The following is a 9,889-nucleotide window of genomic DNA, read 5'->3' as shown; positions in this document are numbered from 1 at the left end:
GACAGAGCGAGACTCCGTCTCAAAAAATAAAAATAAAAAATAAAAAAATAAAAATAAAAACAAGGTGCCATTTTTAGTCTCAAAATAGCAAAGATTTTTTAAAATGAGAACAATACATTCTGGTGAAATGTATGTGGAAAAAAAAGCCGCTCTCATTCACTGCTGATTTAGGGTGTAAATTGGTATACTCTTTCTAGAAACTCAATTAGCAACAGATAATGAGCCATTAAGTGTTCACACCCTTTGAAACAGTAATCCATTTCTAGGAATCTTAAGAGGCCAACCTAAAATGAGAGCAAAAATGTATGCACAAAGATGTTCATTATAGCAATATGGGTAACAGCAAAATCTTTGAACTAATTAAATTTATATAAATAATATGGAATTGTTTAATTTGTGGTATGTTAGCAGAATGAGTAACATGTCATTAAACATTATCTTTATAATGAATTTTAAAATTACATAGAAATGCCTATGATATAAAGTTACATGAAGAATTCAAAATTACATCCATGTAGCATGACATTTAAAAGTTTTATAATGTGCACATGTTCATAAAATTTCTATTAACCTGCTTGTTTTACACCATCACAAGAAAATGGCTTTTCGCTGAATTTGGAGGGTGTATGTTGGGTGGTCTGACCTAAAATTCAGGCTATGTGGCACAAAAACAGTTTGCTGTGTGGCTGCTAACAAATTAGTCATTCTCCAGAAGAGGTTTAGGTTTGTGATAGAACTATTTCACACTTGAGCAATCATAGACAGCTTGTTCAAAAAAAGTACTAGCAGGAATTTATTTAATAGTCATTACTGACTCCCCTGAGCAACAAAAGACTGGCCAGCAAATGTATGTGCATGAATGTACATGGCTGTGCACACACATTAATATCCATCTAGGATATGATATGGTTTGGATGTTTTGTCTCCTCCAAAACTCATGTTGACATGTGACCTCCAGTGTTGGAGGTGGACCTTGTGTGAGGTGTTTGGGTCATGCAAGCAGATGTTTCATGAATGGCTTGGTGCTGTCCTAGCAGTAATGAGTGAGTTCTCACTCTGAGTTCACAAAAGATCTGGCTGTTTAAAAAAGCACCTCCTCCCTCTCTCTCTTGCCCCCTCTCTCACTATGTGACACACTGGCTCCCCTTCACCCTCTGCCATGATTGTATGCTTCTTAAGGCCCTCCCCAGAGGCAGATACTAGCACTATGCTTCATGTCCAGCATCCAGAACCATAAGCCAAATAAACTTCTTTTCTTTATAAATTACCCGGTCTCAGGTATTTCTTTATAGCAACACAAATGAACTAATACAGGATATTAGGAAATATCCTAAAATATTAGCAATAATTTTCTAAATAGAGATATTTTAGAATTGCACTAATATGGTACCACTAGACACATAGGGCTATTTACATAAAATTAAGTACAATTTAAAATTCCCACGCTAGTCACATTTCAAGGGCTCTATAGCCACAATAGCTAGTGGCTACTGTATTGGACAGTGCAGATCTAGAACATTTCCATCGTTACATAAAGTTCTTTTGGACAGTGCTGTTCTAAAATTTTTTTTCATGTTCTTCTTTATACTTTTTCCAAATTTATTACAATATGCATTGTAGTATATTCCACTTATTAACAGGGAAAAAAAACACTATGAGGAAAGAAAATAAGGTTAAGAGAGGAAACATTACACTAGAGGTGCAGAGGACACATTCTGTAGAGAGAATCCTGGGGATATCATACTAGGTGGTGAAAAGCAGGTGGTCACACAGGCACTCAGGGAAGAACAGGAAAGGCTAAAAAGAGACATGGGAATAATAGACATTCCAAGGTAAGAAAGAACACAGAAATTCTAACAGCAGGGGTGGGGAAGGAGGCAATTAGAGCAAGAAGTTACAGGTTCTTGTCTCTCCCCACTCACCAGCCATTACAGCTGCTGACCGCTGAGCTGGCTCAAAAGGACATTTCCCTCGGCCACTCTCAAGTCTTTCAACCTGCTGGAAACTGGACACGTCCTATAGACCAGAAGGGGGCAATTGGTTTAGGGGTCACAGGGCAGGTTCATGGTGAGAATTACAAAGATGGTCAGATGAAGGAAAAGGTCAATTCCCATTCCTCTCCCTTCCACTCCCCACCCCCAACTACCATCCCCATATATCCAGTCAGCTATTCCTGATGTCCCCATCTACTCCTGCATTTCTCATATCTGCTATCCTTTGTTCATCAGTTTATTCCTCTTCCCTCAATTCCCCCAGTAGCCAACACCCACATGCCCTGATGAAGAAATTCCTAGGACAGCCCAAGAAGCACTTAAGAGGCTGAAGGTAGGTCTTTTCTCTGAAACACTAGTGAATTGTAGGGTTTGTAACTGGTTGGAGAATATGCTACATGACAAGAAGGATCAGGAAGAAAGCAGGCCTCTTGAGGACTGGAAACCTTAGAAAGGACAAAGAAAAGTACAGGCCGATAAAGGACTATCTGAAACACAGAGGCCTAGAGAGACAAGGGCCATCCTCCTCCTATTTCCCACCCCAAGTATGAAAGAGCTGCATCATACGACCAAGGGCAGAGGATGGGGGAACCTGCAAAGTCGGTAAAGAATGACCTGAAGCTCAGGTGAGAATGTGAGAGTTTGGTAGGTAAGTACCTTCCTCACCCAGGGACTCCAGAGGGACTGACCTGGGCAAGGAACAAGAGGTGTAAGAACTTCATCAGAGCTAGCCAGAAGTTACCTTAGTCTAGTATTTGGCACTAAGAGAGGCTTCAAGATAACATCTGAAAACAAGGATGATCTCAACCTAGGACTGAGAGGGAAGTTAACAGTGGCTGGTTGGGAGTCAAAGTTATGGCATGGAAATGCCAGGTATTGTATCTTTAGTTCACAAACTGGGGTGGGCATATGGTGTTATTGGAGCCTAATTACTTCCATGGTAGCTGTTGCAGAAATATCAATATATATCCCCTGAACATAAATGTACTATTAGCCCACTCCAATTGCTCATCTCTTGCTCTAGATGGCAAACAAGGTTCTATTTTACTGAGAGTCCTGAAGAAGGCCTGTTAAAACTTTGGAAGTCCCCAAAAAGGGAATGCTGGGTCAGAAGAGTCTGCTGGAATGGAGGGCTCCACAGAGGCACAGCACTCCAGCTGTGTGACAGTGGGAGCATCCTTACCTGAGGAGAAAGATGGATTTGGTGAGAGATTAACAAAATGGCTAGGCACTCTAGAGATGTGGCATGTACCTGCTGCTGCTTCCCTTCTTACCTCTCACCTAAACCATGGCAGTAAACTCCTTTCTCCACATCATCTGGCCACCCCCACCAACCAAGTTATTCTAATAGCCACCCAAGATTAATCTTCTGAAGTATTGGTCACTGACTTAATAATAAATTTTTGTGCAAGAGAATGAGAAAATAGCCCAGCATTGCCTGGAGTACAACCTCATTAGCCAAACCTACTTATTTTCAACTACTTCTCAAAATGACCTTTGTTCTATCCAAACCAGATCACCTGTTATTCCTGGAAAATAAATTATGTTTTCTATGCCTAAAACTACTGTCTTACATTTCTCCAAGGACAAAAGGGATGAACTTTTTCTCAGTTCTCATTCTCTTTAATCTTTATGTGCCATTGGATACTTTTGATTCACGCCCTTCCTTGAAATATTCTATTCCTTGACTCTCCTGAAACTCTACCCTTCTGGAATCCTTCCTATCTGTTATTTCTTTATTTCCTTCTTCTTCTTTCTAGCTCCTACATGTGTATCCTAAGAATCTATCCATAGTCGCTTTCACATATGCTTCAAAGATCTCATTCATTCTTTCCAGCCAGATATTCTGTGCAAATCATTCCCCAAACTCTCCAAATCTGGTATCTTCCAAACTCTAGCCCATATTTTTATTTGACTGCTGGACTTCCTCACAGAGATTTCCTAGCTCCTCCTTAAAACTCAACATGTCGAAACTAATTCTCTTTTAGTTTTCCCCAGTGGCATCATCATGTCATCCAGGTTTCCAACCTTTGAGGAAGTGAGCCTCCTATTAACTAGATAGGTTATGATTATTGCATGGTCTAAATGACACTTAACTCGGGTCTGAAAGAGACATGACCACTGTATTTCATTCTCTATCTGAATGTTGAGATTCTTCATTGTACTGTCATTGTGTCAGTCAGCAGCATAGTCTCTCAAAATCAGCTGTGGTAAAGCAAAGTCCCTGAAGCTGAAGGCCGGAGCTGGACAGGAAGGCTCTCTCTGAGCTATGGGTTGGAACTGGTCCTTTGGTCTTGGCCAAGAGGAGTTCAAGGCATAGAAAGGACCTTTCCCAGGCGGCTAAGAAAAAAAGGAAAGAAAAGAAAGATGGTTCCTAGTACATGAAACACATCAAATGCCACAAGAAATTGAAGACAGATAAGGTCTTCTGGGCTGCAGGCTAGACTAAGGGACAGGATAGTGGAACAGAGCCAGAGACAAACACAGGTTTAAATTTTGATTCTGCCTCTGCTAGCTATACAATCTTAGACACAATACTTAATTTATCTGAACTTCAGTTTCCTTACTTGTAAAATGGAAATAATACCTAAATATCATGATGTGGTGATAAGAATTAAATTTAATCCTTAATGTAAAGTACCTAATACCAAGTCTTCATCAAAGCAGACACTCAATTGAATGGTTGTCGTTGTTGTTGTTTGCTGTTGTTGTTGTTGTTAGAAGTCTAACATTTTTCTCTGTTAACTGCTGGAGGTCCCTCAACAAAACAAACTACGATATTTTCCTCCAATGTTCAATGAGCTACCACTGAAGGACAGCATTCCACATTGTGGGAGCCCTCAGATACAATGCTTGAACTTCCTTTTTGTAAGAACCTTCATTTCTCCACAATCAACTTTGAGCAAGTTGCTGAGTCCGGAACAAAGCTCTCAGATAATTGTTTATATACAGTCTCAAAGTCATCAGTCATCCTGAGAGGTTCAGCCGTGAGGATCCAGGAAGAACTTGGTCAAGCAGACTGGGGCTGCTGGGTAGCAGGGTAAGACAGGTTAAGGCAGAAGAGAACTTTCAAAATGTCTACAGAGTAGACAGGATGTATATCAAAGGGTTACCAGAGCTGACCTTTTGGGGCTAGTCTCTATATTCTCCTTCAGACAAGTCTTGACCAAAGGATGGGCCCTCATTTTATAAGCCTGCTAGACAGGAGGGTTCAGGGAAAGAGCTGAATTTGTGGGACTTCAGGACATAGACCCCTTGCTTCACTCTTCATTGCTGATGTTCCTCGAGAAGAGATAGGCATCCAAGTCACACCAATCCTGATAGGTATGTCCAGAAAGAACATTTTCTGTCTAGATACCTTATATAACAACCACTAGAGTCCCACCTCAGAGAAACAAGGAAGAATTAAAGGCCCTAGAAGACTAACTTGGAACAATCACACTGTCTATAAGCCATGGCTCTGGCATTCATACCTATGGGATCCCCGAGCCTGGCAGAACGGAAAAGGACAAATATGGCAATGGCAGTACCACTGCTACCTTATAAACTTAAGGAAAACTGTAGGGAAATCAGACCTCAATGTTACCTGAGGGAATACAGAGATTTTCAACACCACCCTGAACTGGGAACCTTTCCAGAATGAGGGAGCTATCCAGATGCTGGTAGGGAGCCTGTATCACTTGCATTATGAAAAGGACTCAACATAAGTCCAACCCACCCCAAGGCAGCCCAGGGGGACTAACTGGAGCAATCATGCATATGATTATGATTAGCATCCTAAGCCAGAGATATGAGGGTGGTATGCAACAAAGAGGGGTTTAGAGATACACACTGACTCGATCCAGGTGGCAAGGATTACTAAGGACTGCAGAAGAGTCAAGACAAGATCTACAGTTAAGGATTAGGTCAAAAAAGGGAGCTGTTATACTCCCTCCTATGGCTCTATAGAGCAGAAAGGGAAGCTACTGGATATAAAGGATATGTGAGGCTTCTGACTCACCCCAGGGGCTTGTCACAAATGTGAGTTGCCAAAAGACCAGTGCTGACTACTGTGTAACTTATGGGAAAAGCTGAGAGTTCAGAAACAGTCATCAGTCCCAGAGATTATGACTAGCCTAGATGTGATTAGGGATACACATGTCCCAAGCCTGCCTGTGTTTGAGGGTGGTGATGTCCAGACCTTCAGCAGCAATTAACAAGATCTATAAGAAAACGTGATTGACAGAGTGCCCGCCCCGAAGGCAAGATCCAGAATATGGGGCCAGCAGATATTACATTAGTGGAAGTGACATCAGAAGCCATGAGAGGAGAGTCACAGCCCATACATAATGAGGTTGGCAGTGGAAGTAAGAGAAGGTGGTAAGATGCTATGAAGGGAAGTCACATGCTATGAAAGGAAGAAACAGACAATGGGCTGCACTAGTTAAGAAATGAACCCAGGCCGCCTGGACAAAGCATGCACAGGGCAAGGGAAACATGAGTTTCTGGTTTCTGAAGTCTCTCCCTGGATTTGTTGTTTCCCCAGCCCAACCAGCATCCCTAACTTCTTTAACTATCCCACTACATCTCTCTTTACACTTTGTATATCTTACCCTCTCCAGACAACCTCCCTTTCCCTCCCTCAGTGGTTTATACATACCCTCATCCCATGAGGACAGCCCCTACACCCAATGCTTATCATGCACAATGGTTGCCTTGACCATGCCCCCATCATGGTAGCTCATAGAAAACCCTTCCCATCCTCCCACCACCACCCCAAGTAACTCACACTGGTGCAGGCACCCTCTCCCTCTCCTCCCACCCCTGTCACTCACAATAACCCCGCACTTCGGATCAAAAGCGAAGGTGCCACAAGTGAGGAGGTGAGAGGCATTGGCAATGGCGAGAATCTGGACAAAATTGTGACATTCGTCCTGGGGGTCAGAGATGGTTAGAAAGAATCAGAAGCAACAGGTACAAGGAAGGGTAAGGTAATGTCAGAACAGTCAGATGCAGCTTTGGGATCGGAGATGATGGGTGATGGCATGGTGTTAAGAGTCTCTGCCTGGGCCCATTGGGATGGAAGCATTACAGGGGACTGAGAGTCAGGGCTGGGCCAAGGTCTCAACTGACACTCAAGACAAGACTCAGATTTACACCTACCTCTTTCTTGCCTTTCTTCCTACAATTCTGTCTGTGAGCCTCAGGAACCATCCAGTCAATCTGAGAAAGGAGGAGTGATCATTTCACCCAGATTCCCCTGACATCAAACTCCCACAATGTTAGAGGAGATTAAACCTCCATCAGTTTGGGAACTTCAAAAGTCCCCCTAGAGCACTGTTTTTCAAATGGAGGTCCCCACCCATTAATGAGTAATAAAATCAATTCTGAAATCATGACCAACGTCATTTTTAATGAAATAGAATATATCAAAATACAAGAGAGTAGATATTGTTTCAAGAAAGGTTTCAGTACATAATTGTGTACTAGGCCACAATACACAGTACACACCGAGTATCCCTTATCTGAAATGCTTGTGATCAGAAGTGTTTTGCATTTCACATTTTTTCAGATTTGGGGATATTCGCAGAATACATACTGGTTGAGCATCCCTAATTTGAAAATCCAAAATCCAAAATGCTCCAATGAGCATTTCCTTTGAGTGCCATGTTGGCACACAAAAAGTTTCAGATTTTGGAGTATTTTGAATTTCGGATTTTTAGATTAGGGATGCTCAAACTGTATAGTTCTTAATAATGGTCAAAAAAATTGAAAGCTGTTTCCCTATTGTAATTTTAATGATCCCTCTGCCCATTGTCACCTGAAACCTGGTCACTGTGGTCTCCTCCCCATCATCATGAACCTCCTTCACATCTTCCCCAGTCACCCTGATCCCCTATACACTTAGCTAAGAAAACAAAGTGGATGATGTCTCCCAACTCACCCCCTCCTACTACCCCTGCCGTTACATCTTTAGTTATTATGAAATCCCCCCCACACACACTCATAAAATCATAGATTTAATCACATGCTATGGGGTCAGGGGTCCTTCCCTCTCTTGTCTCTCACCCTGCGGGGTCTCTCCCCTGAGAATGGCAGAGATAAAGCGAAGATGGTGTCCCGGGCGCCAACGTAAAGTGTGTGGGAAGCAGGATCCACAAGGAGAACAGAGTAACTGTATGTCTGAGGGACAGCGAACCGGGTGAGATAGGAGTCAGCCTCTGGCAGGAAGACAGGAGAGAGTGATGTTAGCCATTGTTTCCTAAGGGTCAAGTCCACAAGAGCAAAACCAAAGGGGCCAATTTTTGTTTTCTTCCAAGTACCATTTATTTAGCAGCCATGGGGGAGAAACGGAGCCTTGACAAGTGAACCAGAGATAGATGAGGCCAGAATATTTAGCACACAATCCAGTGGGTAAGTATGCTTTTTCTATAAAAACAGAGCACTAGCCAGACGCGGTTGCTCACGCCTGTTATCCCAACACTTTGGGAGGCTGAGGTGGGTGGATCACTTGAGGTCAGGCGTTCAAGACCATCCTAGCCAACATGGTGAAATCCCATCTTTACTAAAAATACAAAAAATTAGCTGGGTATGGTGGCAGGCACCTGTAATCCCAGCTACTTGGGAGACTGAGGCAGGAGAATTGCTTGAACGCTGGAGGCGGAGGTTGCAGTAAGCCAAGATCATGCCACTGCACTTCAGCCTGGGTGACAGAGCAAGACTCCATTTCAAAAAAAAAATCTAAAACTCATATCAGCATTCAAAATTATTATCTATTTAAAGATTGGAATAAGTTGGCATGAATTTACCTTCCTAGCTCAACCTCTGGTTCTAGGGACCCTACCCCTGCACCAATACAACTCTGCTCTACCTGCTTCCTCTGCTCAGTACCCTCAAGAGGGTAGAATGGACACCAACTCACTCATTCCTAGATGTGCTGATGTCAGTCCCACCCACTCCATCCTCCCATACCCATACTTACCTCTGTGCTGTATCCTGCCCACTCTGTCATGCTCAGTATAAGCCCTGGATCACCTAACTTCTCCTCATATCCTCAACTCCGCTTCACCTTGCTTGCCATCTAGACATCTCTGGATGCTTGCACATCAACTCAGCCCAGCAATCTCAACTTACTTTGTGGCTACTGCTTGGTGCAAACTGAAACCCCAGGCTCTGGCCACAACTTCGCCTTCTGGAATCACAGCATTCCTATATGGCACTCGTCTGAGTTTAAACTCTAAACTACTATTAACCAGTCCACAGTTGTTGCCAACAGGTGGTACTCTTGGCTTCACTGGTTCTGTCTGCCCAAGGTGCTGACAATACTCAATCCCCACTGAGAAAACAAGATCCATGGCCACGTTCATACCCACCTTAGCAGTCTAAAATGTGAATTGCCCCAATGATCACTTTTAACCTTGTGACGTCTCCTAGCTTCTTCCACATCTTTTCAAAGGATCATATCCCCCTTCTCTATTTTTCCTTCTGAAGACTTGAAAAACCATTTAAGCAGAACTTTACATCAACACATTGAATGGTTTACCAATATTCAATGTAGGAAATGGGCAGAGGCAGCAAGGAACGTTGAGGAAGTTAGGAGAGTTCACGTGGATCCAATAATGGGAGAATGGGAGCTGGTGTCAGAGATGTTAGGGGAGCAGGAGGAGGGTTAGGAAAATTAGGGCTGTGAGAAGGGACAAGAGGCTCGGATGATGTGTAGAACTGATAGGGAAATGAATTGGAGAAGATGAAAATGCTGAGCTGGGGACTGGAATGGAAAGCTGGAGTAGAATGAAAGACTGATGGGTCTGAAAGCAGAGTTGGCGTCAAGCTGGAATGATGGACCCAGGTGTGTGTGCGGGGAAACAGGGGACTAAGGGAGACGGAACTTCGAAATGAACGACCTCTGGCAGCCCCCA

General features: G+C 43.0%; 1 protein-coding gene across 1 annotated transcript in view; it reads right to left on the bottom strand.

The window, feature by feature from the left end:
• The window catches only part of SEMA4F (sema domain, immunoglobulin domain (Ig), transmembrane domain (TM) and short cytoplasmic domain, (semaphorin) 4F), a 27,927-nt gene extending 18,602 nt beyond the window's left edge, over positions 1 to 9,325 (bottom strand). The window contains exons 1-5 of the mRNA XM_011946138.1: positions 9,105 to 9,325; positions 8,040 to 8,232; positions 7,134 to 7,193; positions 6,806 to 6,904; positions 1,923 to 2,016 (exon numbers count right to left, since the gene is read on the bottom strand). Coding sequence (XP_011801528.1) covers positions 1,923 to 2,016; positions 6,806 to 6,904; positions 7,134 to 7,193; positions 8,040 to 8,232; positions 9,105 to 9,325 — 667 coding nt within the window. The remainder of the gene's footprint in view (positions 1 to 1,922; positions 2,017 to 6,805; positions 6,905 to 7,133; positions 7,194 to 8,039; positions 8,233 to 9,104) is intronic.
• Positions 9,326 to 9,889: the final 564 nt, after the last annotated feature.

This window comes from Colobus angolensis, unplaced genomic scaffold (genome assembly GCF_000951035.1).
Source record: "Colobus angolensis palliatus isolate OR3802 unplaced genomic scaffold, Cang.pa_1.0 Scaffold249, whole genome shotgun sequence".
In the NCBI taxonomy this organism is placed as follows: Eukaryota; Metazoa; Chordata; class Mammalia; order Primates; family Cercopithecidae; genus Colobus; species Colobus angolensis.
Note: the sequence above shows the minus strand (reverse complement) of the source record. Positions and strands in the feature narration are given on the sequence as shown.